This window comes from Schizophyllum commune (assembly GCF_000143185.2).
Source record: "Schizophyllum commune H4-8 unplaced genomic scaffold SCHCOscaffold_11, whole genome shotgun sequence".
Classification (NCBI taxonomy): Eukaryota; Fungi; Basidiomycota; class Agaricomycetes; order Agaricales; family Schizophyllaceae; genus Schizophyllum; species Schizophyllum commune.
The window spans coordinates 1,712,528-1,736,178 of record NW_026089548.1 but is presented as its reverse complement, the minus strand read 5'-3'; the positions used below and the strand labels follow the sequence as shown (position 1 = coordinate 1,736,178).

At 59.1% G+C, this 23,651-nt stretch overlaps 9 protein-coding genes across 9 annotated transcripts; 3 read left to right on the top strand and 6 right to left on the bottom strand.

Moving 5' to 3' along the window:
* Positions 1–79: 79 nt before the first annotated feature.
* On the bottom strand, positions 80–2,295 carry SCHCODRAFT_02639628 (uncharacterized protein). Its single transcript, XM_003028158.2, has 7 exons — positions 2,095–2,295; positions 1,773–2,047; positions 1,604–1,717; positions 1,452–1,555; positions 1,092–1,401; positions 817–985; positions 80–764 (listed from the first exon to the last, which is right to left on the bottom strand). Exons 1-7 carry the CDS (start codon positions 2,195–2,197, stop codon positions 358–360), a joined length of 1,482 nt encoding a protein of 493 aa, XP_003028204.1. The 5' UTR covers positions 2,198–2,295; the 3' UTR covers positions 80–357.
* Positions 2,296–3,014: 719 nt separating this feature from the next.
* SCHCODRAFT_02680909 (uncharacterized protein) lies at positions 3,015–5,603 on the top strand. The gene is made up of 3 exons (XM_003028444.2): positions 3,015–3,136; positions 3,191–4,078; positions 4,131–5,603. Exons 2-3 carry the CDS (start codon positions 3,364–3,366, stop codon positions 5,246–5,248), a joined length of 1,833 nt encoding a protein of 610 aa, XP_003028490.1. The 5' UTR covers positions 3,015–3,136; positions 3,191–3,363; the 3' UTR covers positions 5,249–5,603.
* Positions 5,604–5,606: 3 nt separating this feature from the next.
* On the bottom strand, positions 5,607–8,329 carry SCHCODRAFT_01133978 (amino acid transporter). The gene is made up of 17 exons (XM_003028157.3): positions 8,139–8,329; positions 8,058–8,085; positions 7,996–8,004; positions 7,925–7,939; positions 7,808–7,874; positions 7,474–7,669; positions 7,321–7,393; positions 7,194–7,270; positions 7,108–7,144; positions 6,924–7,051; positions 6,843–6,873; positions 6,645–6,791; positions 6,520–6,590; positions 6,457–6,466; positions 5,950–6,405; positions 5,837–5,896; positions 5,607–5,785 (listed from the first exon to the last, which is right to left on the bottom strand). Exons 1-17 carry the CDS (start codon positions 8,241–8,243, stop codon positions 5,706–5,708), a joined length of 1,590 nt encoding a protein of 529 aa, XP_003028203.1. The 5' UTR covers positions 8,244–8,329; the 3' UTR covers positions 5,607–5,705.
* A 410-nt stretch (positions 8,330–8,739) lies between these two features.
* SCHCODRAFT_02752351 (uncharacterized protein) lies at positions 8,740–9,868 on the bottom strand. The gene is made up of 3 exons (XM_003028156.2): positions 9,523–9,868; positions 9,248–9,382; positions 8,740–9,197 (listed from the first exon to the last, which is right to left on the bottom strand). Exons 1-3 carry the CDS (start codon positions 9,590–9,592, stop codon positions 9,055–9,057), a joined length of 348 nt encoding a protein of 115 aa, XP_003028202.2. The 5' UTR covers positions 9,593–9,868; the 3' UTR covers positions 8,740–9,054.
* A 1,236-nt stretch (positions 9,869–11,104) lies between these two features.
* On the bottom strand, positions 11,105–11,605 carry SCHCODRAFT_02639616 (uncharacterized protein). The gene is made up of 3 exons (XM_003028155.2): positions 11,530–11,605; positions 11,331–11,468; positions 11,105–11,274 (listed from the first exon to the last, which is right to left on the bottom strand). Exons 1-3 carry the CDS (start codon positions 11,590–11,592, stop codon positions 11,227–11,229), a joined length of 249 nt encoding a protein of 82 aa, XP_003028201.1. The 5' UTR covers positions 11,593–11,605; the 3' UTR covers positions 11,105–11,226.
* Positions 11,606–16,258: 4,653 nt separating this feature from the next.
* Positions 16,259–17,042, bottom strand: SCHCODRAFT_02078958 (uncharacterized protein). The gene is made up of 2 exons (XM_050341707.1): positions 16,672–17,042; positions 16,259–16,617 (listed from the first exon to the last, which is right to left on the bottom strand). The coding sequence occupies exons 1-2, from the start codon at positions 16,891–16,893 to the stop codon at positions 16,408–16,410; spliced, it is 432 nt and encodes a 143-aa protein (XP_050198318.1). The 5' UTR covers positions 16,894–17,042; the 3' UTR covers positions 16,259–16,407.
* A 617-nt stretch (positions 17,043–17,659) lies between these two features.
* On the top strand, positions 17,660–21,418 carry SCHCODRAFT_02639599 (uncharacterized protein). Its single transcript, XM_003028443.2, has 7 exons — positions 17,660–17,769; positions 17,823–17,888; positions 17,936–18,108; positions 18,176–19,343; positions 19,394–19,484; positions 19,536–19,611; positions 19,675–21,418. Exons 1-7 carry the CDS (start codon positions 17,740–17,742, stop codon positions 20,648–20,650), a joined length of 2,580 nt encoding a protein of 859 aa, XP_003028489.2. The 5' UTR covers positions 17,660–17,739; the 3' UTR covers positions 20,651–21,418.
* Positions 21,419–21,452: 34 nt separating this feature from the next.
* On the top strand, positions 21,453–22,741 carry SCHCODRAFT_02639595 (uncharacterized protein). The gene is made up of 4 exons (XM_003028442.3): positions 21,453–21,673; positions 21,727–22,060; positions 22,109–22,183; positions 22,242–22,741. Exons 2-4 carry the CDS (start codon positions 21,953–21,955, stop codon positions 22,638–22,640), a joined length of 582 nt encoding a protein of 193 aa, XP_003028488.1. The 5' UTR covers positions 21,453–21,673; positions 21,727–21,952; the 3' UTR covers positions 22,641–22,741.
* A 22-nt stretch (positions 22,742–22,763) lies between these two features.
* On the bottom strand, positions 22,764–23,400 carry SCHCODRAFT_01204999 (uncharacterized protein; the record flags this gene model as incomplete). Its single annotated transcript, XM_003028154.2, has 2 exons — positions 22,764–23,324; positions 23,389–23,400. 2 exons carry the CDS (start codon positions 23,398–23,400, stop codon positions 22,764–22,766), a joined length of 573 nt encoding a protein of 190 aa, XP_003028200.1.
* Between the last annotated feature and the right edge of the window lie 251 nt (positions 23,401–23,651).

Here is a 23,651-nt window from a genome sequence, read left to right as displayed (position 1 = left end):
CCCACGCGCGGTTTCACCTTCCTTTTTTGGGATTGATAAAAGCCTCCGCGAGCTTGCGACGCGGTTCCCGAGGGGCTTGCTCCGAACCTATGAGCGCCTATCATTATTCATCCATGAGTGCCTGCTTTCCGGGTCCATCGCAGCAGCGGCAAGCGCTGCGTCCACTCGCCTGTGTTCTGTGCCGAGCGCCAAAAGCTAGCGCACCAGACAGCAGATACAACAGCTATGTATATTGTACAAGGGCATATACTGTACATTTTGGTAGCGTGAGCGTCTGTAAACCAGAAGCAATAACCCGAACCGCTAGATCGACGCGATAGAGCGACACACCTCCCCGTGTCTCATACACCCAACCTCCTACGCCCCATCGACCTTCGCCGCCTTGTTCCCGCCCGTGCTACTCGCAGCCACCATCGGCGGCGCGCGCACCTCCTCCCCGCGCTGCCCCACATCCGGCCCGCCGTCTGGCTCGATCGCACGCTTGCGCTTCTCGCCCGTCGTCGCGCCCGCGTCCGTCGCCGATGTACCCGCTGCAGCGTCCCCCATCTCCGCGTCCTTCGGCGAGCCGCCGGGCGAGGACATCTTGACGTCGCGCGGCCCGCGCCCGCCGCCGCGCCCACGGCCACCACGGCCACCGCGCCCGCCGCGCCCGCGCCCCCGGCCACGACCGCGGTCGTTCGACCTGCGCTGCCCGGAGGCGGCGGCGAGCGCGCTTTTTGCGGCGGCCTGGGCGCGCTCGACGAGGAATTTCCTCTCTTCTTCCTCTGAGTGGGTTGTCAAGGATTGGCACGGCCAACGATTGGATACGCCACGCACCACCCGCACGCTCCCAAGTGACCGGCTTGTCGTTGAGCTTCGGGAGGAGCTCCCGGACTTTTTGCACGTCCGCGTCCGAGAGGGGGTTGCTGAAGCCGACGAGCCCGCTGTCCTGGTCCTTCTCGAACTTGATGAAGGGCGCGCGGGCGAAGGCTTCCCGTAGGGGCTCCTGGGTCGCAGGTCAGCAACACGTCCCCTATGACGATCCGCCCGAAGCCAAAACGCCATGCACGTCCAGAGGGCACAATCCTCAAATACCAACACCTCAAACGCACCTTCACCGCGTTCCACGGGCCCATATCGCCCCCGACGCCCGAGAACTTCAGCGTCGAGTTCTTCTGCTTCTCCCCGTACTCCAGCTCCGCCTCCTCCACGTACCCCTCGCCCGCCGCGTCCTTCTTGATCAGCAGCTTCTGCCCCATAAACTCGAGGAAGACGTCGCGCCCGACGACCGCGTCCTCGTCCATCGCGTCCGCGGCCTTGGGCTTGCGCTCGGCGCGCTCGCGCTTGTTGAAGGCGTTGAAGTTGTACGCTTTGGAGGGGTCGATGCCTTTTTCTTTGATCTTCATGTCGCAGTAGGCTTGTCTAGGTGGGGTCAGCGAGTTTGAAGGAGGTCAAGGATGGGGAGGACGTACTTGGACATGATGAGGAGCTCCGTGCCGTTCCACTGCGGCTTCGGATCGGCCTTGAGGAACTTGTCTACGGACGCGAGGTCCTTGAACTCTACAAAGACGGAGCCCTGACGCGTGGTGAGCAGGAACATAAGATCATGTAGCATGCCACACACCTTGAACTTCTTCGCGTCGTCCCTCCGCATGCGCACGACGTTCGTCGGGCCGTACTGCTGGAAGTACTTCTCCAGCTCCTGCTGCAGCGTCGGCGTCTGCTCCCCGAAGCCTTTCTAGCAGTCCCGCATCAGTCGGAGTGACCAGAACGGCGCGAGACCCGCAACGCACTGCGTAAATACTCCTCCCCATCGCGCTGTTGTCCTCCTGCTTGAGCTCGGTGGTGCGTGTGACCTGGTCGCCCGCGTCGTTCAGCTTGAGATCGGGGGCGTACTTCTGGATGGCGTCCGCGACGCCCGCGGCGCCCCCGAGGGCTGCGGTGTGTTCGCGCATGCGCTTGAAGGAGGTGATGGTGGAGAGGGGGACCCAGTGCTCGGGATTCTTGTTGTACATTGACCACATGAACTTGTCATAGGGCAAGTTGGCGTCCGCAAAGTAGAAGGAGACTGCAGAGGGTGAGATCTGGTTTGGTGACCTTGACAAGGGATTGCACCTTGCTTGGCAGCCTTCTGCATTACCTCGTCCTTCTCCTCGTCTGTCAACGTCTTCGTCTCTGCGGCAGGCGCAGGGGCTGGGGGAGCTGCGGCTTCGGCCATTGTTGTGTATCACCGTCGATAGCCTTGCTGTTGTCTCTCGTGGGGCTCCTCGGACGGCTGGACAAGCTCGAGAGAAGAGGGGAACAGCCAACAATTGTGATTAAGGACGGAATTTTAATCGATCTTATCACATTCGGAGTATTACCCACGTGGCGCTTTGAGTCACCGGCAGTCCGGTCGTTGCGGCTTGAATTTCGTTCTTTCTTCCAACTTTCTTCGCTGCAAACTCATTCGATCGTCATGTCGTTGGATGTAAGAGCACTAAAGAATACCTCTTCTCTTCCTCGATTTGATCTGCACCGCTTGCGCTATGAATTCCGCATAAGGGAATGTAACGACGGTCAAAGGATGCTCAGTTTGTCGCAGCGCGCGTGGATGCCACAAGCCTTGATTGAGATAGATGTGCAGGTACCCATGACGACTCTTGAGTATAATACGCGTAGTCATCGAGGCTATGGGCAATGTCTACAGCTTCAAAGCTCGTGATCGTACTGACTACGGGAACTTATGCCAAGCGTCCACTAACCCTATTGACGAGGCGTCCCTGCCTTCACGACCCTGCGAGAGCGTCTGAAAGGTAAGTACCGCCTTGCCACATTGTTTTGCGCCACACTTCCCTGCAAGGACTCACGCGCCACACTTCTCAGGCCAGGAACACCGCGTCCTATTGTTCCCCACTCGGCGCCTATCAGTCACACGTCACTCTGCCGACAAAGCGTCGACGGCGGTACAGTACTTAAGAACCAACCATTGTGAGCGTTTACCACAGGGACTTGACCAGATACCACCACTACCGCGGTGTACTGACAGCGCTGCCAGCTACCCCGACCGCGATCTACTCTCACCGTGATCAGCTACTACTGGTACCGCGACCACTACCGCGAACAGCTACGAGCACCCGCACCCCAACGACAGCGGCTTCCCCAGTACCCGCGAACAGTGAGCCCACTATCGCACTCAGATCTGCGTCCCAATACTCACCCTCGCATTCAGAACCGTTGCCACGATCACGATCGTTGTGGCATTGACCCCAGCGGTGACCACCCTCGAACTCACCACTACCACCAGCACCACAACCTAGAGGTTGCCTTCAGGCCCCCACCACACTCTACTCCCCCAACACCCCTTACACCTATCCCCCCACTACCATTGGCACAACCCCCACCATGCCCGCTACAGTTCCTGCTTCCACTGCCAACGTCGCCGGCTCATTCATAAACGACGCTGGCCGCCGCTGCAGCCGCCGCGTCGCGTCTCGCGCGCCTGCGCCTGCCCCAACACCTGCTGTGAATGCCACAAGCGCGGCGCCGCGGCCACGTGCTCGCGCTACCGGCCCGGCATCCCGGGCCGCGCCCGCCAACGCCGGCTCGAAGCGCAAGTGCGGTGCGGGGAATGGGGAGGCAGAGCAGGAACAGGAGAAGCCCGCTAAGAAAGTTAAGGGCAGCGATAAGACAACGAAGAAAGACGACGCGTCCAAGAAGGACGATGTACCCAAGAAGGACGATGCACCGAAGAAGCGCAAGCGCGGCACTGCTGATGAGGCGGAGAAGGAGGAGGATGAAGAGGAGCGTCCCAGAAAGCGTAGGACGGGGAAGGAGGGTGGGCAGAAGGAGGGAAAGGACAGTGCATGCAACAAGCGCAAGCGTGCTTCCGAGGAGGATGAGGAGGATGAGGAGAAAGAGTGTCCAAAGAAGCGGAACACCGCTGGCAAACAGATGAGCAAGGCTGCTGGAACGAAGAAGACAACCACGACGAAGAAAGCTACCACGACTAAGAAGCCCTCCGCGACGAGGAAGGGCACCGCGGCCAAGCGCACGAAGACCACCCAGAACACTCAAAGTATCACAACCCCTACTGCCTGCCTCGACCAGCGCGCGCCTGGTCCGTCCTTCCCCGCTGGTACTTCTGGGCGTCCGCTGATCCTGTTGTTCAGAGACTAGAGACAACGGGGAGGGCACAAGCTCGACGCCCAGCTCCACGCCGGCGCAGGACCACACCCCGCAGCCAGCGCAAAACCCTACCTCACATCCCACCGCATCAACCTCCAGGCCCAAAACACCCCGGCGCAGGCTCACATCCATCCCTCCGCCCGAGGCCTGGGGACCGGACCGCACAGCGTCCCGGCCCAAACACCCATACACCACGCCACCGCCCGTCCCTCGTGGCAAGTACGCCCCCGCTCACCCTACCCACACACCCGAGGGCCTGCCCATCCGCTTCCCTCAGCCCTTCAATGATCCGATCCCAGAGACTATCCCCGAACAAACCTACGAGCCTACTCTTCCCTTCCCCAATGCCGAGGAGTACGGGTACGCGCCGCTCGGGCAGCGCACGCGCGACCACGCCCTGCGGCGGCAGCGCGCCACGTTCTTGCCGCCGGCTCAGCAGGTCGCCCCATCCGAAAGCACCGAGCCTTCCGCCCCACCCTCGCAGCCTCCCATCCTTTCTCCGGCGCCCTTACCGCCATCCCGCCGCAACATCCTCATCCCCACGCCGCGGCTGCCCTCCCAGCCCGGGCCCGACTGGCTCATCGACCCCACGAACACGCGCGCGCGCAGCCCGCGCGGCTCGCACTACCGCTGGCACGAGCGCCGCCTGCACGACTGGATCCCCGACTGGAACGTCATGGCGCTGTTCTCCGCGCACCAGCGGCAGAAGCACGCGAATTACAAGGCGTTCGTGAGGGGGCACCTGACGTTCGCGAAGCACCGGCCCGTGGACGAGACGGAGGAGGCCGTGCTGTATGGCGAGTACGTGCCATATACGCGGCAGCCGCTGCGGCGGCACGAGCAGCTGGTGCAGTTTGGGTGGGTGAAGTTGGAGGGGGAGGAGGAAAGGGAGGCGGAGCGTTTGTGGGAGCAGTGGCGGCCGCGGCTTGAGCAGCCGGTCGCCTCCACGAGCAGGCTGCCCGAAGCATCTACGAGCAGACTACCTGAGATCCGCGTTGCGACTGCCAACGAGGTAGAGCACGAGGAGGTCGATACGGCTATCGAGAAAGAGGTCGAGGAGGAAGTGACTTACGTTGGCAAAGGCAAGGGCCGGGCGCTGTAATTGGTTGATTCTTCCTGTTCTTTATTCCTCTTTTCTTTTCGTCGCCTTTCTTCTTTCCCATTTGCCTGTATCTGGATCTGTTCAAGAGCATCGTGAACGACGTGCGCGACATGTACCAGCCTTCCGCTATCGTGTTGCAGTGTTTTCTCATATCTCCTCTCCTCACGTTCGTGACTTTCTCCCATTTCTCGCTGTATCCTACTATATATACCCTTGCCATCTTACTCACTGTGATTTGCTTATACCCACTTAGAAGCTATACGTATCCCTGTGTTAAATTGTCTCTTTCTCTCGCGTGTTTCTCTTGTTCTTTCCGGTTTCTCTTACTCAAGAAGGATATCTGCGCCACAGCTCGCAATGGTTGAAATGATATGCCATTCTGCTACAGTTCTATCAATTCAGACACGAGCACCACCGGCTTGATCTATGCACCGGTGTTTTCGATACAACAAGCTGGTCAAGTGGGCTTCGGGATCTCTAAGCTATCTTCGTCACAATCATTGCCTCCTGGAGGGCCGTTATAGTGGAAACGCCCGTCTGTCAACGTTGGGTCAGATGCGTCTCGGTACTTGCCACGTCTGCATTCACTTATCATATACCACACTCCACTGATCACCGCGAAGCCCACGAACACGACGGACGCATAGTCTGTCAGCACAAGCTCAGTAAATCAGCCTTTATGCACGAAAGACTCCACCCACTCATCGTCGATTTATCCACCGGCAGCGCCGCCGGCATCGAGAACAGCACCATCTCCAGCGCGACCCACAGCACCGCCGTCACGTTCACCGCCCATCCACACCGCCCCAAGGCGTACGGAGCGTCCTTCACGCCCCTTCTTCCACCTGCCAGAAGCACAATCACGGGTATCGCATAGCTCGCGCCCAGACACATCACCTCCACGCCTACGAACGCGTTGAACGCGGCGCTCGAGCCGAGGTAGATGAGCCCGAGCACCGCCTGCACGGCGACGCAGAGCAAGAAGGCGTTGAGGGGGATGGTATCTTCGGAACTGTCGCGAGAAGTGTCGGAGGAGCGGGTGTCGATTTTGGCGAAGGTAGCGTGGAAGGGGAGCGCTTTGTCGCGCGCGAAGGACCAGGTGGCACGAGAGGCGGCACAGTTTATGGAGATTGAGCAGAAGACGCCGACGCCGAAGACTAGTGAGAGGAGGGTCAGTGGTCTGCCGCCTTCAGGCAAAATTCACTGACTGATGAACCACTGTAAGAAGCGTCAGCTCAGGGGGTTAAGGTAAGATAGAACGGACAACGCACCATCCCGAATCCACCACCCTGAGAGCCCATGATCATCGTGTACATGACTGCGATCGGTTGTCCGGATGGTACTGGTGGATTTAAATCATTTGCATGCTCGCGTAAGATCTGAATACGATACTCACCCTCCAACAGCGTACCAATATCCGGGAGCGTGAAGTTGATAGGCAGGATGAAGGCGATGCCCATCAGGCAGCCAATGGGGACCGACCAAACAATCGCGCGCGGTAGATTTATGGACGCGTTGTGCACTTCTTCTGCCATCGCTGTGGCTAGGTGTGGCGTTGAGTACGGCTCCATGGATATAGATGCATTCGACATACTCATGCCGATCGCGGAGAAGGTATACCCTGCCTGGACAAGTTTAAGTTCAGGCTCAAAAAGGAGAAATCCGATAAGCTCACTGGAAACAGCCCAATGAAGAACGTCCACCCGGCCGGCCAGCCGGAGAATGATGTGTCGAAGTGCGTGAAGGCGAACTCAGCCGAGTGGCGTCCTGCTTTTGCTTCGACTGGTAGGCAGACCAGCATTACTGATGCAACGATGTCAGTGACAATGAATAAGTCGGATCACGTAGAGCCTACACACCAACGAGACCGATAGCGATCCAATACGCTGAGAGGATCTGCCTGAGGGTCAATGAGAACGAACACATACAGGAGAGCAAAACACACGTCGAGCATGGGCAGATAGCGGTTGAAGAATATGCAGAATACGCTCGTTAGCAGGAGGACTCCAAGGAAGATCAGGTCTGTACGACATGATCAGTGAACTGAAAATATGAAGCACAAACGAGCGCACAAGTTTGCCACGCCGTCGCCTCCCACTCAGGATGATATATGGTGATGCCGGCGACGAGGAGTTGCGCTGTGCCCTATCATCGATTCAGCTCGTCATCGTCGACTAGACTTCGCAGAGCCATGAAGGCACAGCGAACCGTCGATGGATACGTACAAAGGTCACGCTCAGGCTAACCATCCAGTCCCCGGCTACTATCAGCCACCCGGTGATATATGACAGCACAAGCCTGTGCCGCGGAGGCGCTAGGCGGTAGACCCAGTAGTACGCGCCGGCGGAGGTGGGGTACTTGGACGCGATCTCACCCAGGGAGAGCGCGATGGAGAGGGAGAGGAAAGAGACGAGTAGGAGGCTAGCGAGGGTGGGTGAGATTGGGATGGGTTAACGCGAGCATTGAGTCGAGATGAGGTTTGCGCCGCGGCGGGTTGAGACGAGGTGGAGGCTGGAATGAGATTGCTGTCGCGGAGCGGGGGATCATAGGTAGACGCACCCCCAGAACATGGACGCGGGTCCTCCGGCGACGAGAGAGGTCGCGAGGGGTGCGGCGAGACCGTAGGCTGAGATATCGTCAGCGGCAAAATGAGGGATGGTTGCTGCTCCGACGTACGGACTGCCATAATCGCTGTTATGAGGTTTGTGAGGACGTACGCAATGACGAGTACCTCTGCGCTGGCTTACCGAGCGTCACTAAGAGCAGACATCAGCAAAGAGACCCTCATCGCAGGGCTGGACATACGTACTGAACAGTATGTGAGGAAGACCTCTTGACTAACATCCCTGTGAGGTGAAATTGACCTTCTGGGCGCCAACGATGAACTTACTCTCGCCAATTCCTGCTCGTATCCTAGCTTCTTGAGATCGTCCACTGGCCGAACGACAACCCCCACATCCTTCTCGTCCACATCACTCCCTTTGCGCAGGCTCATAGTCGCGCGCCGAGTAGATATTCACAAAGGTCGGGGTAGACAAGCAGCGAGAGGAGGAAGCAGCAGAGAGGGAGGAAGGTGCCGATAACGAAAGAGCGCAGACGCCGGAGCCGAGCATGGCTCATGACCTCAAAGATAAATGCCTCTGGCCGATATGACTTTGTCCTAACGATGGAATAGGGGATGCAGTCATCGTCTGCGATAGAACGCTCGCATCGCTGTGATAGAACGTTCAGAAGCGCAGGCGGTGCCTCATGTCAATGGAGACGAGTATACAGCCGCTGCGTTCATTGGCCAGCGTATCAGCCGATACGACGAACCTTCCTCAGGATATGCATTCTGTTTACCCTGAGACTGATAAGGATTGTTGGGCTCAAGTGAATGTCGATACGCGAGTACGGGACCACCCTCTCCTGGCGGGCAGACCAGGGGGACCCGCAGGAGATCATGATGGCGGCAAGCAAGGATCAGCAAGTGCACGTGATTCAGACGGAATCTCCCGAGGAAAATCAACCTTCATTATTCCACGGAGCTAGGGAGATACTGATACAACATGAGCGCCCAGTATGTACAGCAACATCGGTGAGTATCCACAGGCCCGACCAATCCACCCATAGCGCGAAACACCGAAGAAGAAAACAGAATAAAGATAAGGGTATATGTGAGAAACTAATTCCCGCTAAAGACGCCCGGTTCGAGCGGACTCCTCAGGCCAGCTCCTCGCTGCTCCCGGTCCCGAGGCCTACTTCTGGTCCTGATGCTTGTTCCAAACCTCTCGGCTGCGATGTTTGTGCCCGACCCTCGTCAGAGCTTACTCCCAGTTCCAGTACACCTGGATGAGGCCGGTGTCCTGGCTGGCGAGTTGCGTGAACGCGCCTGGGGAGAGATCGATGTGGTATCCCTCGCAGCTCGGGCAGAGGTCGACGACAGTCGCGTCGACCCATTTGTTGCCGTCTGCGTGAGGGGGTGAGCAACACCCTGACGAGGGCGACGAGACGACGTACACCAGATGCCGATATGCTGCCAGCAATGCGCGCCGTTGTTCCACACGCTGTAGGGGAGCGCGACGACGGGGTCGCTGTTCTTGCTGTACGCGCCGCACGCTCCGGCGTTGCCGGTCTCGGTGTAATACCAGGTCGCTATTAGGCCAACGGCAAGTACGCGAATGATAGAGGCGATGGTGAGTACGCGATGATGAAGACGACAGTGATCAGAAGGTCTTCGCGAGCGAAGGACGGAGGAAGACGAGGAACAGAAAGGAGGACAGAATGCCACTGACCGGCACCATTATACGCATGGGCCGCACCGGCGGCGGCGAGAGTGGCAAGGAGCGACAGGTAGGAAGGCATCGCGAGTGAAGTTATTATTCTTAGGCGGATGTTGAGGGGCGCAGCGAGTGTAAAGGTGATGTACAGGCGCAGAAGCTCCCGGGTATCGCGAGGGGTGGTGGAGTAGGCGATGGGTGGCTGGGTAGGCTGATGAAGAGATAGAGGGCATGTTCGTGCGCCCTATATACTGCGCGAGTACGTGAGCTATACCGCACGAGGGTACGTGAACCAGACCACGAGAGGGTACGTGAGCCATGCCGGGCGGGGGCGCCGTACTACCGCGGTCGGAATAGATGCGGCCATGAAAGCAGCCCAGCGCGGTCGTGAGAGCGGCCCAACGCGACCAGGAGAGCGACCCAACGAGAGGTGGGCCAGGAACAGGGGACGAGGAAGCGTATATTTGCCGTCGCGGAAGAGGCTTTGGGGGAGAGAGCGCGTGCTAGGAGGTAGCTTAAGCTAAGATACCGGGGCTGGCACTAGGGCTCGGGCAGAACAGGCGCTAAGCGTGTTGTGTAAGTTGGACTACCGAGTCAAACACAGGGTACGAGCCGTCTCATCTGGTGCTACTCCGAGGAGGGAGGGAAAGGCGGTTGGAGCTAGCATCTGAGTAGAGAGCCGGTACCGGAGAGGCGGGGATAAGGACGACGTGCACAACCACGACCATCGGATGTGAGCGCTCGAGAAAGGGATGTGCTCCCTCGAGGTTGCGGTGCCCTTCCTCAAGGATGTGATGTCCCCCCTCGATGCCATCGTCGTTATTGTTCAGAAGCGCAGGCATTGTTGTCCAGAGGTGCAGACAGGCATCCAGCGCGACAGCTGGGGTTGCAACGTGCCGGCGGTTGCCTAAAGCGTAACAAGGACGTACGAAAGACCGTTCATACAACCCTTAGTAGCCGTGCATGCGACCATCGGTATTGTTGGATGTGACGAAACACGCAGCGGGTTTGACACTACGCTGGTCGTATCCTGATCAAATTCGGTCGTCGCCTGTCCATATTTACTTGCTGGTGCCAGCGCAAGCTCGCCTGCGCCGCCGGGAGCTTGCGCGTTCCGCCGTCGCGTGAAGCTTTCGAATGCCGCGGAAAGCTTGTTCAGGCCGCGCAAGAGATGCGTACAAAGCGGACTAGCGACGGAAAGAGGGTTGTCGGCTCGTCCGGGAGTAAGAGGCCTATCCAGCCCAAGACGTCTAGAGCACGAAGTTAAGAGCGACGCATAGGTAGGCACCGAAGGCTAACAAACAGGAGAGGGAGTGAATGTAGGCTTTAGCAGCTTGTGAAGAGAGGCGAAGGTGCCGCAGCGTACAGTCGAGTCGGCGAGGATGGGTTACCATAACAGCTACGAAAAAAAGAATGTTGCAATTGAATAGATCGTTTCCGACAGTCAAGGACGGTTCTGAGGAGTCGCCTTCAGCCTCAGATGGTCCGTCGATGAGCAAGGTGCGAGCTCCGAACAGCCGCACAGGGTGGGAACTTTGACCGGCAAATGCCGACCACCGCAACTTCGCGCCCGAGATCACTCAATCTCGTTCTCTTTCCCGAATCGTAGCTGCATAAGATTCTCATAATGATAGAACCGGTTCATGATACAATTAACGCAGTATAGCCTAGGAATACATAGCAGGGGACAGCTGTCCCTTGACGAAAGGGTCGGGCTGTCTACTTGCGGTTCAGCTCGGCCTGGCGTGCGTGAAGCTCCTCGCGGCTCTGCAAACGGCGTCAGCAAAACCTGACTCTAACGTCAAACCAAGGTAGTGACAGACCTTGGGCTCAGGCATGTTGTCGCGAATATGAGGGGCAGGGATGTGAGGGTCGCGAGCGTGGAAGGCATGCGTCGCTCCGCCGCTCCTCAAGCCACCACCCGGCTGGGGCGGGTTGAGGTCCGCAGGGTCATTTGTCTTCTGCATAAAAAACCAGCGTTTCTGCACTCTGATCGAACCTATGGAGCTCGAGGTTGCTTACAGCAGGGTGCGGGAGGATGTTAAAGGACTGCTCTTTCTGGTTCTTCGATGTGTGGTCGGGCATTACGGCTCGTGAGATGTTGGTTGAGGCGTCGAGTTGATGGGTCAGGGAAAGTAAGGAGCATCTGCTGCGCTTTCTACCTGACTCTTATACCACCAGCTGCGGCTTGATGACGCCTTGGTAAGGGGGCGAGAGGAGCCTTTAGCGCCCATGATGTCATGTTGAGAATGGAGGCGGGCCGGAGCTTGTCACATGACCCGTGGGAGAATCGGATTGATGGATGCGGGGACGATAACACGTTTCCCATCCGCCGTGCACATCTTGCCTCTTGACCACCATGTTCCCTCGTTTCCCTTCATGTATGCTGTGACCTGCAATGTTATTCTCCTCTTGACTTCGGAGTGATTTATTGCTGTCCATCGCGGACATTGCGCTCGACGACGAGCTGTTCGACTGTCGTGCGGTAAGCTCGAGCGGAGCGTAGATTGCTTAGACAAGGACAGTGAGATTGCATGATGCAAGCTATCGTCAGTCGACACGCGACGCCGAGGGGTGATGAGAGTGGCGACGACATGGCCGCCATTGTGTTCGCAGCACGGGACTCAAGGGCTCCCAGCGAGTCTTTATACGGTGCGCGTCCTACTCGCCTGATGTATAACATGACAATTTCCAGACGCAGTCGGCGATACGCACTGTGTCGCCAGTACCAGCATTCCCTCTATCAGCTTACACGGCGACGCTGTGACCAGGACGTCAAGGTCGGTGTCAAACCGCGCTGCCTTAGGCGCCCATCCAGCTCGCGCGGGTTTCCGAGAACAAGTCCTCTGCGTTCCTTGCTACTCTGCAGGTTAGAGTCTATCTATTAGGAATACCCATCAACGTGGGTGCGAGTACGTTGGCCACATATATGCGGCGTGCGCAAATACTCATTCCTCGTTTCAGTGCCACTGCGAAAGCTTATTTTGTGGAAGTCATGCTTTCTGTCGAGTCGTGAAAATTCGGACTCGGCGGGACCGCGCGGATGCACACGAACGGAGCGGAAGACCGCGCCTAACCTCCAGGCGGATATCATTGGCCGAGGGTATCTTTACACTGAACATGCGCGCTCTCTCCAACATCCGCCAGGCAACATGAATTTTTGTCGAAGGTCTTCTCCTCAGCGGAAAGGTGCGCTCCGCTTGCCTATAGGTGTATCCCGCGGTCTAGACTCATGCCCCTCAGGTTCAACACTCACGACCCGCATCTCTCCAGCTGTTATCTATCGATCTACGCGCTTTCCAACTCCGCGCAATTCGCTTCTTGTTGGCCTGTGGCGACTCTCTCACTCAGGTGCCGGCGACTCCCACTCACTTGTCGGCGGTCGCGACATGTACCGCCACTCCGGCTCCCTTTATTGACACGGTTGCGCTTTCGAGGCCTCGAGGTGCGCTTCCGATGGTCCCTCAGAGTCACTCTCCTCGAGGCGAAGGTGAGGCGCGTGTAATCAACGAAGCCGCGACCGTAATCGAGATTGTGACCCTATGCACTGAAGGCGCGCCCCAAAATGCCAGCTCTATCCCGAGCGCGGCGCGCGCGAACTTTGAAGGCTAAAAGTTGCCGACGACCCTCGGGCTTCAAACGCGGTGACGGCGCCGACAACATGAGGCGCGCTCGGAGGCGGCGACGGCTGGCGGCTGCTCGGGAGCGGGCTCGCCATACTATGTTCGGCGCCATTGTCTTGTCTCTGCAACGTTGCAGCTGCGTGGCTCACTCCATAGTCTCCGGACGTTATCGCTGCCTACCTGCGTGATGCACGTTCACGCGTACGGATGACGTCCCCGGGGCGCTTAGGCGATACGAACGCGCTGGGCGATACGTGCGCGCGCTTGGTCCGACCGCGGCGAGCGATAGAAGGCAGGCATCTGACCGCGCTAATGTTGCGCCCTGTGTGGGCGACTGACACAGCTACTCATTGATACTCCTGCAGCTCGACGAGTGCGGTGGCGTTATCCATCGTGTCAATGAGTTCCATGGCGCTATCCAGCGTGAGTTCTGCGGTAAATGAACGCGAAGACGACCTTCTAAAACACGCCGCAGGGATCCGCGATGGGCCATAGCGTCTTCCGCAGGCCGGTGCTCTCCCCCCAGTACCTTGCTGCCCTCCCAGAGACCGAAGGTTCTTCCCTCCCCACCGCCTAGTGTCCCGCCTCTCATAACTTCCACAGCGGCCGACACACTCCCCGGTGGCCGGTGCATTCCTACAACCTCCACGACCGGGTGGGGTCTACCATATCTTGCCCTTCTTCATTGCGCTGATGTTTACTAGTCTTATGCGCCGATGTTAGGAAGCCGCCATCGATAAAAGCGAATGCCCTTTTCCAGAACAACGATTCGGCGTCTGCCGGCCATTTGACCGTCTTGGGTGACGCTTTTGATGCCTCGTTGCCGCCCAGGGGGGCCATCGGACTTGGAGGTGCGCCCATCGGACGTGGGGTTCTGTGCATCGTGTTCACGGAACAGCGGCTGCGACATGGACAAGAGTACTCGTGTCTACCGGAATGGAACTCGTTGTCTAGTATCGGAGGAGGGCTCATGTTTATCGGAGCAGGCCTCATGTCTGTCAAAATGCAACTCACATCTGCCGGAGCAGGACTCGTGCTCCTCGGACCAGGCAGCCGCATCTCTGGGTCAGGTAGGGTTTAGGGCATGGTATAGGAGGTGGGGTGAGGAGGGCGGAATTTGGGAGGTACGTCCCCAACTGTTTGCCTGGGTCTGGGGATTGACAAGGTGATGATAGGTGGCGGGAGATCGTCCGACGCCGGCGTGTGAGATCGTGCTTGGTTGAGACCAGCGCGCAAGATAGATCGCTCGAAGCCGGCGGCGCGCGAGATAGATCGCATGAAGGTTCGGCGCGAGGCCGCATTAGCATGGTCGGCGCGAGCCTGCTGCACTAGCTTGGTCGACGCGAGGCAACATTGGCCAGGTCGAGACGGGAAGGCGCGGCACAGGCCGACGGTTCGTACCGCTTCGTGTTTACACGGTGGGCGTGGCTGACTTTGTGGCAGAACATAGCTGGCTAGATGAACAGCATCGGTCGGAAGTCTTCCATCGTGTAGGATGTGCACCACAGCCCGGTGTCCAGACGAACATGCGTCCTCCGATAGACAGCTATGTTTTCCCAACCTATCATCCAAGATGAACGCCTTCGCCCCACCGTCCGGTTCTTCCGGCCCATCCTCAGCACCTGTGAGTAATTGGAACGGTCACGAGATGCAATGGCGAGCGCTGACGCTGGGACAGGTAGCGCAGTTTCTGGGATAGAAAGCGCGGACGGTGGGGTAGGCCCATCACGCGGTACAGCGCCAATTCACTCCGTCTCATTTCTTTGTCCAATCACGAATTGCGCACGCAGGGCGCGAACTTGGGCCCGCTAGACGCGAAGTCGAACTCAGCCACCGGATGGACTTCGTGAGTTCTTCATGGGTATCTCGTGAGTTCTCGGTGAGGTGGTTGTGCGACTTCGGGCTGATTGATGTATACGTCTCTTCAGCACGAACCTGCGGGCGGCAGCATGAATGCGGGCCTGGGGCGCCTTCGTGTGTACCTATGGGTCCTCTTCGCGTGTCTCTTCAAGTCGCCTTCGTCAGTACCTTGAGCCCCCTTGCTTCTTCGTCCTGATTCTGTACGTGCTTTCGTCAGGCTCGGCCGTTCTTTAGAACGACTTCGTCTACTTCTTTCTGACGCACTGTGGGAAGAGATTGACGGTCATCCGCGTCGAGCTGTGCGAGGACGATCGTCTTCTTGCAGTCATCGAGGTCAGTCTGTCATAGAGCCCCGCTTCTCGTCGAGGAACTGACCAGCTGCTCATAGACATCACTGCGACCCTACTCGTGGATGTCAGGCCGCCCGCTGGTATACTAGTGCAGCCCCGATGACCTGGCGGGTAAGCATAGACGTCGAGGTCAGCATGTCGCAGACGTCAAGACCTACGCTGATGTCCTGACCCAGCCTCTCATAGCCAACGGATGTCAGTGCCGATGACCTGCCCGGTGACCACCCAACCGCAGCTCGTACGCAAGCTCATCAACGCTCTGCTCGCAAGCCGCCTACCTGCGCCAAACGCCGGCGCCACCGATTTGTAGAATGCGAGGGCGCGAGGTCCTGCCTGTGCGCGCTAGGACCTGGCTATGCCCGCGACATCCGACAACTGCGCGCTACTAGAGGCCGGTTATGTGCGCGAGGACGGGCGATCGCTGTGTCCTCGGGTATACTGAGGGCAATGCGATGTGTCTTCGTGGTCGCCTGCGTCATGGGTACTAACTACATCGTGGCTTGTGAACGACTGCGCCCCGGACGACTGCGCCGTGGATCATGAGCGACTACACCGTGGATCACGAACGCTAAACCAGCTGTGTCTTCACCGGCGGTTAGTCTGCGTGCTGACGCGGCGTTATCTTCGCGAAGGGCGACGCGAGGTGAGTCCTTCACATATACCTTTTCGCCAATCACCTATGTGGCGTCGCTCGCTCTTCGCAGGGGATGTTTCGACTGGTTGCAGGCCTCGTTATCATTATGCTGAAAATGACGAGAGTATCGACGCGAGGAAAGCCATCATTACCTTCATATCATAGGGCCGCGACCGGCAGGCGCCGACTAGGAATCTATTCCCTGCGTCGGTAGACGTATGAGGTGCGTACATCGTATGTCGTTGAGTGCGGATCTCGCATGCTGGCGGCCTCGCTGACGCATTATTTACATTGCAAGATCAACCATGGCGCATCAAGGCGGGCGAGACCCAATATCGGTCATGAAGACGCGTAGCCTCGGCATATGAAGACGTACCGAGCCCTCGCACGCCTTTCCATTGTTGCAGCGGCTAACGCGGGAGGCCATGCACCGTCAGGACACCCGAGGATATTCAGAAGACACTCGAGGGCGACGTGAAGACGTACTTGACCTCGCATGCGCGCCCTTTGTGTGGCGCATCATCGCATGCAACACCAACCGCGCGTCAGCGTCGAGCCGTGCGCTCGCACGCGAAATCAACATCGCACGTAAAGAGAGGGCAGGTCGCGGGCGCCGTTGATGCTCTTCGCGCGTACGTCGCAGGTACGTCGTCAATTTTCTCTCGCTTATGTACAAGAATGCTGATGCTTTCCTTTGTCCTTCGGGTGAACATGTTGACCGCGAATGAGAAGTTCCTTGACCGCGCACGAGAAGCTCGTCGACCGCTATAGATGATTTGTGGTCAGCATAACCTCCGAGTGTAGTTTTCGCAGGATACGACAACGTGCTGTGGAGAGAGTGGGAGAACAGGAGGGAAAGTATGGTCAAGAGATGCGATGGGAGGAATCGAGGGTAGGATTCGGGGCCGTGCGACATCATCCGAAGGAGGGCGCCGGTGTCATGAACAGGGAGCGCTGGGGTTGCGAAGAAAGGGCGCCGGGGTCACGAAGGTGCGCCACACTTCTCTGACCTGGGCGAAGATGCACTACGGGTCACCGTTCCGCACGAAGATATAGAGAATCGCATGAAGATACAGAGCGACTCGCACGAAGACGCGCTAGGCGAGTCACATGCGCCGCATTCTTTTGGCCGGCGGACGTGCGTGGAGGGGGTGGGTCGGGTAAAGGAGGTGCGTCGAGCTGTCGTGGGCCGCCACTGATCCATTCGTGCAGCGGGCGCTAGTGGGGGCTTCCGCGGGGGCCGGGGGCCGGGGCCGGGCTGTGTGTATAATCAGAAGACGGGGCGCGGTGTCCGCGATGGCCGTGGAGCACGCTGCACTCGCTGCGGGGGGCGGCCTCTGGCAGGCACCCCAAAGGCGTGCGTTGCCGATGCCGGTGCGGCAGGGGGCGCTCGGACATTTTCTGAATGATGGGAGGCGGGTGGCAGGGGATTGCTTTCAAGGGAGGAGGGTGAGCGTCGGGGCACTTCTGTTACGCGCGTCGTCTGGCGCTGTGGGAAGGATAGTAGACCTGACGTAGACTAGAAGTTGTAGAGGGGAATAAAAACTGGTTCATTCTCGTCGCTCAGGGACCGGAGATTGTTTGGGCATTTGCAATGGACGTTGCAGCGTGTCGGGAAGCGCCTGCCAAACTGGGAGAAGTGGAGGTCAATTGTAATTGGTGCGGCTGATAATTCGCAGCTTGTCCTTAACCAGCACGGCTTCCTTATTATCGCTCGAGCTCCCCCCTTCTGTCTGCCCAGCACGCCGCGCGCTGAGTCTGTTAAATGCCCAACATCATCAATCTCAAGTTCAAGGTGCGCGCCCTGACCCCCCGCGCCCTCCTGCCGCCCTCACACCAGCCATGCAGGGTAACAAGTCCTTCGTCGCTTTCAGCAACCTCAATGACCCCGAGAACCTGACCAAGACCTGGAAGGTGCGCGCAGCACGCGGGGGAACGTCAGCTTGCTCACCGTCGCCCAGGTCTGCACCAAGGTCGCCAGCTTCCTTGAGCAGGGCCAGCGGCTTGAGAACCTCAGCTGGCGCCTATGGCACCTCCAGAACTTGATGGTGGACACCGACAACGCCAAGTCGAAGCGCGACTTCAAGAAGCTCAGCAAGCACATGGGCGACAAGCTCGACCGCGAGAAGGGCAGGTGCGTATTCCATCTCCCGCCGTCGAACCCTGCGCCCTGACGCCGACGCCGCCTTCCCCGCCGTCAGGTCCATCGAGGAGCTCGAGGCGCCCGACTTCCGCCGCAACCCGTCCTCGGACTTCATCCGCCAGAAGGCCGTCGAGAAGGAGCGCAACCGCGAGGCGTCTCAGAACGCCCAGCCGGGCACGATCAAGCGGATGCAATTCACGTTTTCCGTCGAGCAGCCGTCGCCCGCGTCGAACGCGCCCGTCCCCAAGCCCGACTTCAAGCCTTCGTCCGAGTTCGCGAAGCGCCCGCGTGCCCCGCGCACCCACGTCGATGACATGGTCGTGGAGGAGGACCACAAGCCCGCGCACCAGGCGCAACAGCAGTCGCACCAGTCGCAGCCGCAGCCCGCCCGGTCCAGCCCGCAAGCCTCGTACGACTACTCCTCCCAGCAGACGACAGCCTTTCACTTCCCCTCCATGTTCTCGAACGACTTTGGCCCCTCCGCACTCCTCCACTCCACGCCTTCCGTGACGAACCGGATGACTTACGGCGAGGGCGTCGCTCCCCAATACAACGACACGTTCAGCATTCCCCGGCCCACCATTGAGCTCCCCCTCGATGACCTTCTCAACACCGTCGACGCCGCTGACAGTCCTGGCGACTGGAAGCGCTACAGCGACAGCGGCGCGCAGGCGCACCAGGACATCCGGATGTCCGACGTGCAGCAGCAGCCGCAAGCCCAGCAGACGGCGATGTACACCACGAATGGCAACAAGTCGACGTCGCCCGCCTCCTCGAACGCCTCCGCGACCTCGTCCTCATCGGCGAGCCATACCAGCGACTCGGACAGCTCGAGCGAGTCTGACGAGGACTCCGATCCTGGCCTGAGCAACTCGCTCCGCCATGCCCCACCCGGTCTTCTTCCGCCGCCGCAGCCCGAGCCCGTGCCGCAGACGGTCGCACCGTCGAAGGTGAACTCGATGTTCGTGACCGACCGCGCGAGCACGCCCATCGCGCGGCCGATGCTGAACGTGAACACCAAGTCCGGCTCGGGCTCGCGCGCGCCGGGCCCCTCCGCTACCGTCACGAACATGTCCGCCGCGTCCTTGCGCAGCGCGAACAACAACACCGCTCCCGGCGGCGTGAAGGCCGAGTGCTCGAACTGCGGCGCCACCCACACGCCTCTTTGGCGTCGCGGGCTCAACGATGAGCTCAACTGCAATGCTTGTGGATTGTACTGCAAGCTGGTGAGTAGTACCTCCCGTACGTCTTGAGCTACACCTAACGCCTATCGCAGCACAAGCGCCCCCGCCCCAAGAGCATGCGCAACAGCAACGATGGGAGTCGGAACAACAACCAGCCTCGCCAGGAGGTCGCCGACGTTATGGGTAACATCGCCACCTTGCCTCGCGCTAATCCCGGATCTCACCCGCCGCCAGCGCAATGCTACAACTGCCATACAACCGCGACGCCGCTCTGGCGCAAGGACGACGAGGGGAAGACGGTGTGCAACGCGTACGCATGACCTTTCATCTCCCGCCCGCGCGCACTTCGCTCACCCGCGCGCTCCACCCACAGGTGCGGTCTGTACTACAAATTGCACGGCACCTCCCGGCCGATCTCGATGAAGTCGGACATCATCCGCAAGCGCTCGCGGCACGAGGCCGCGCGCGCCGCCGCGGCTGGGCGTGCTGGGGGAGGCTTCGGCGAGACGCCCTCGGCGAGCCCGGGCGTGAGCCGCCGTGCGAGCCCGTCGCGCGAGCAGTCGCCGGTGCTCGCGCCGGACTCGACGACGGGCGCGTACGAGTACGTGCCACAGCAGCAGGACGAGCAGCAACAGCAGGCGTACGCGCAGCCCGTGAACACGAACGGCGGGAACTCGTCGGAGCTGATGAACGCGCTCGGGCAGGATAACAACGGGCAGGGCCAGGACGCGTACCAGAACACGTTCCAGTCGTCCTTCCCGGGCCCGTACCACCCCGACCAGATGACGCTGCAGTACCCGAGCGAGAACCCGCTGCCGTTCACGTCCGCGGATGTCTCCGACTACGACTTGAACACGAGCCCGCGCACGAGCAAGCGCCGGCGGATGAGCGTCGACTCTGCGAGCGAGCCGCCCTCGTCCGCGGTCTCCTACAACTCGTACAACGACGGGTACGGGACGAACGGCGGGAACGGCGTCGCGAACGGGGGCCACTCGCAGCGCAACTCGATATCCTCCGACGTGTTCCCCTTCAACTCGTTCCCCTCCTACAACTGGAATACGGCGCCAATCATGCGCAACCAGAACAGCAACGCATACTGGCACCCGCCCATGCTCCCGCAGCAGAACGAGTACCACCACCAGGGTGGCGGGCAGACGGAGAACCCGATGGATTTCCTCCACCCGCCGATGCTGCCGCAGCACGAGGATGATCTGTTCTCGACGTACATTCACCCGCCTATGGCGATTCCGGACGACCAGTCGCAGATGGGCCAGCAGGTGCATCCGCCCATGCTCTGGCCGGACTACTCGCACGACAACAGCTACGACAACTCCATGCATGGGTACTGAGCGCCGCCGTCGCTGCCGCCACCTTCCGTTATGCTTATGCTTATGCCCTCCCGCTTCTTTTCCACTGTGCTATACTCACTCTCACATGTTGTATGCCTTCCATGTAGAAATTATCACATGTACTCCCGTTGACGGAGCGCGATGTGTCGGACATGGTTTCCCGCAGGTGTCGTTCCCTCGCCCCTCGTCGCCGTGTTATCCATCCGCTGTCGCCCTCGTCATCGCTGTATCCGTGTACCCTGCTCTCTCGAACGATACGTCCCGTCCTCTCGGCATCTTCTCGTTCCCATTCTCACTGCATATACGACTTCTTCATACACCGACTGATGACCCCTGCATCACTCTTCTGGCTGCCCTCCCGTCCTTCGATGACGCTTCCTGCCATTCACTTTCTGCTTCCTCGCCCTTCCCACCCTTTGACGACCTTTTTATTTCTTAAAGATGCCGGGACCTGCTCCTCTATCCGCGCTGTACCCGCTGCCTATTCTTGTATACCACTTCCGCCACGTCTTCCACTCACCAACATACTCATCTGTCTCCGATTTACGTACCGCTCATCCCAACCCCTTCCTTGTTGTACATAACTATGCGAAGGTTTGCGCTTCCAAACCCAAAATACGACTTGTTGTACCCACGAATATATCGTGAGTTGTCATCATTGCGTGTGGCTTACGGTTTGGGAGCTTTAGATCTCGACGCCGACTTCGCAGTTCTCCAGCAGGCTGAAATCAGTCTGGCATGTGAGTCCATGTGACTCACAAATCATTTCACCGTCACCCCACCGGTGGCGCTTCGTCTACTCGCTTTCGTCGGCGCATCCTTGGCGGAATGTCTGACGGACCGGATCGTCACGTCAGTCGGTACCGTGCGTGCGTAAGTGCTACTACGCGGCTGAATGGGATACCATCCCCAGGAATGCCTTCGGCTTGCGAAGAACTCTTCATGGGCGCCTAAACATCCAGGGGACCAAGGCTCCCTGACACCTTGTAGACTTTCAGAAGCTCAGCCATAACATGCGTCCTAGTATGCCGTATTTTGCTCAAATGAACCCTACTCGGCGCTTACCAACCTTGCAGGCTTTTTTCCTTTTATCAACGCCTGCGATAACCTATCTGCTCACACCTGACCGCGAAGATGGGCCAAGGACCTTCCAAAGACGCCGTCTACCTCGAGACGCGCATCTAAAACCCACCCGACAATGCTCCGCGCGGGCTCGCACTCATCGCCCACGGGCGACTGGGCGGGACGTACGACGACCCCGTTGTCCGCACCCTCGCCCGCTATCTCGTCGAGCGCCGAAGCATGCGTGTGGTGACGTGGAACGCTCGGGGCACCGGGAACAGTGGCGGCGGCAATGAGTGGAGCGACTTCGGTGTTTGGATGGGCGAGGCAGCAGTTAACGACTATACGGTACGCAGATACGCCATCTAGGACGACTGCTACTCACTCCGAGCGCAGCGCCTTCTGAATGAATCCATCGACGCTTTCATGGCTGACCATCCTGATGTGGACGACGCAGAGATGTTCATCTGCGTATGTTGTCTACCGTGGTTCCCGCTGTGCGCAAGGCTCATCTGGACCATTATCGCAGGGTTACTCCGCTGGTGCCACCTTCGCTGCCGCAGTTCGTCCACCCCAGAACCTGGCACGCTTCCGCCCTCCGAGGTACATCTTGATCTCGTACCCCGTCGAGCTGGCACCATGCATCGGCGTCTTCATGACGGGTGGCTACTTTCGCGCGCTCGAGGCGCTCGTTCAGGGAGAGGGCTGGGAAGGCAACCCCTACCCCGAAGGCCCGGTCGCTGGTGTCCTCACGCTGACAGGAAGCAGTGAGCGGGGACCGTTCTACGGAATGTGGACGGGCATTTTGTCGGGGAAGAACCGGCGCGGCAATCTGAAGCAGGTCGTTGTGGAGTGGGCGGACCACGTCTGGACGAACAAGATGCATTGCATACCTGAGGAGGTAGACAAGTGGCTCAATGAAGAGTGATCATTTACGTCGAGGACACATCTTCGGATTGAATCATACAGTGCCGAACAAAACCATGAAGGTCGTAAGTAGAAGATTGTCATCTGGATCGTTGAAACGAGATAGGTCCATTTTGTCGTCATTTCAAGAGCTCGTCTCGTCGCTCGAGCTCATCCTGCTCATCGCAAACTTGCGCCTTAGACTGGACCATCGCTTGACTCCAGGCCCCCTCTCGCCGTTCTCAGACTCGGATGAGGACCGCGGCGTCAAGGGCTCGACCATGACACCCTCTTCCTCTTCCGCCTTGGGCATATCCATGCCCTGCGCCCAACGCATCTTCTCGTCGAAGTCAACGCAACAAAACACGCGACCCAACTCCTCCAGCTGGTCCCTGGTCGGGCGCTTCAAGAAGCTCTCAGCCGGGATCGTGCTGCACACCGCCATGAAGGGTTGCCCGCGCGCCTTGCGGCCATCCGCAACGAAGACGCCGCGCACCTCGTAGCCAACGTAGGTGCTGAGGTAGCTGGCCAGAGTCTCCAGGCGCGCGCGTAGGGTGGGGGCGCAGACGGTCTTGGAGCCGCGCGCTGCGAGGGAGAAGTCGATCCACGCCTCGTCGACATTCCAACCACAGTGCCACCCGCTATCAGAATCTGCGACGCAGCCGGGAAGGGGTGGCAAGCACGCATCTACGCCAATGTTGAAGCCCTGCCGAGATGGGCAGAGGAAAGTCAGAAGACCAAGAGGTGGCAATGACTTTCGAAAGACGCACTGGGAGACTCATTATCCTTGAAGTGGCTGATTGCTATGAGACTGGATTGGTCGTGATGTTTTCGCTGATGTTGCGAGGGGTGTTCTGCTGTGCACTTCCGAGAACCTGACCGCACCTTTATACATTCGGGAAAGCGTCTTTGACTATGCAAATAGTCGTTCACGAACAAAGGCGTTTGATGGTCCGTTGCATGCCTGCATCGTGCATCGTGTCTTATGTGTATGTCAAGGGCCCGCCCAAGCTTTCGCCTGACTTCTGCAACA

Bases quoted from the DNA above. Each gene is read 5' to 3' on its own strand.
- SCHCODRAFT_02078958 (XM_050341707.1), bottom strand. From the start codon at position 16,893: ATGATGTCGCACGGCCCCGAATCCTACCCTCGATTCCTCCCATCGCAT. The intron at 16,618-16,671 runs CAAAGGAAAGCA...TTGACGACGTAC, and splicing joins CAACATGTTCACCCGAAGGA to CTGCGACGTACGCGCGAAGA.
- SCHCODRAFT_02680909 (XM_003028444.2), top strand. From the start codon at position 3,364: ATGCCCGCTACAGTTCCTGCTTCCACTGCCAACGTCGCCGGCTCATTC. The intron at 4,079-4,130 runs GTCCGTCCTTCC...CCTGTTGTTCAG, and splicing joins CCTCGACCAGCGCGCGCCTG to AGACTAGAGACAACGGGGAG.
- SCHCODRAFT_02639599 (XM_003028443.2), top strand. From the start codon at position 17,740: ATGCCCAACATCATCAATCTCAAGTTCAAG. The intron at 17,770-17,822 runs GTGCGCGCCCTG...CCAGCCATGCAG, and splicing joins TCATCAATCTCAAGTTCAAG to GGTAACAAGTCCTTCGTCGC. The intron at 18,109-18,175 runs GTGCGTATTCCA...CCCCGCCGTCAG, and splicing joins CTCGACCGCGAGAAGGGCAG to GTCCATCGAGGAGCTCGAGG.
- SCHCODRAFT_02639595 (XM_003028442.3), top strand. From the start codon at position 21,953: ATGCGTGTGGTGACGTGGAACGCTCGGGGCACCGGGAACAGTGGCGGC. The intron at 22,061-22,108 runs GTACGCAGATAC...CTCCGAGCGCAG, and splicing joins CAGCAGTTAACGACTATACG to CGCCTTCTGAATGAATCCAT. The intron at 22,184-22,241 runs GTATGTTGTCTA...CCATTATCGCAG, and splicing joins ACGCAGAGATGTTCATCTGC to GGTTACTCCGCTGGTGCCAC.
- SCHCODRAFT_02752351 (XM_003028156.2), bottom strand. From the start codon at position 9,592: ATGCCTTCCTACCTGTCGCTCCTTGCCACTCTCGCCGCCGCCGGTGCG. The intron at 9,383-9,522 runs GTCAGTGGCATT...TTGGCCTAATAG, and splicing joins CCATGCGTATAATGGTGCCG to CGACCTGGTATTACACCGAG. The intron at 9,198-9,247 runs GTACGTCGTCTC...CCCCTCACGCAG, and splicing joins GCAGCATATCGGCATCTGGT to ACGGCAACAAATGGGTCGAC.
- SCHCODRAFT_02639628 (XM_003028158.2), bottom strand. From the start codon at position 2,197: ATGGCCGAAGCCGCAGCTCCCCCAGCCCCTGCGCCTGCCGCAGAGACG. The intron at 2,048-2,094 runs GTGCAATCCCTT...CACCCTCTGCAG, and splicing joins GCAGAAGGCTGCCAAGCAAG to TCTCCTTCTACTTTGCGGAC. The intron at 1,556-1,603 runs GTGTGTGGCATG...ACCACGCGTCAG, and splicing joins ACGACGCGAAGAAGTTCAAG to GGCTCCGTCTTTGTAGAGTT.
- SCHCODRAFT_02639616 (XM_003028155.2), bottom strand. From the start codon at position 11,592: ATGCCCGACCACACATCGAAGAACCAGAAAGAGCAGTCCTTTAACATC. The intron at 11,469-11,529 runs GTAAGCAACCTC...TTTTTTATGCAG, and splicing joins ACATCCTCCCGCACCCTGCT to AAGACAAATGACCCTGCGGA. The intron at 11,275-11,330 runs GTCTGTCACTAC...CGCCGTTTGCAG, and splicing joins ACAACATGCCTGAGCCCAAG to AGCCGCGAGGAGCTTCACGC.
- SCHCODRAFT_01133978 (XM_003028157.3), bottom strand. From the start codon at position 8,243: ATGAGCCTGCGCAAAGGGAGTGATGTGGACGAGAAGGATGTGGGGGTT. The intron at 7,394-7,473 runs GTACGTATCCAT...AATCGATGATAG, and splicing joins TTAGCCTGAGCGTGACCTTT to GGCACAGCGCAACTCCTCGT. The intron at 7,271-7,320 runs GTGCGCTCGTTT...CATGTCGTACAG, and splicing joins GGCGACGGCGTGGCAAACTT to ACCTGATCTTCCTTGGAGTC.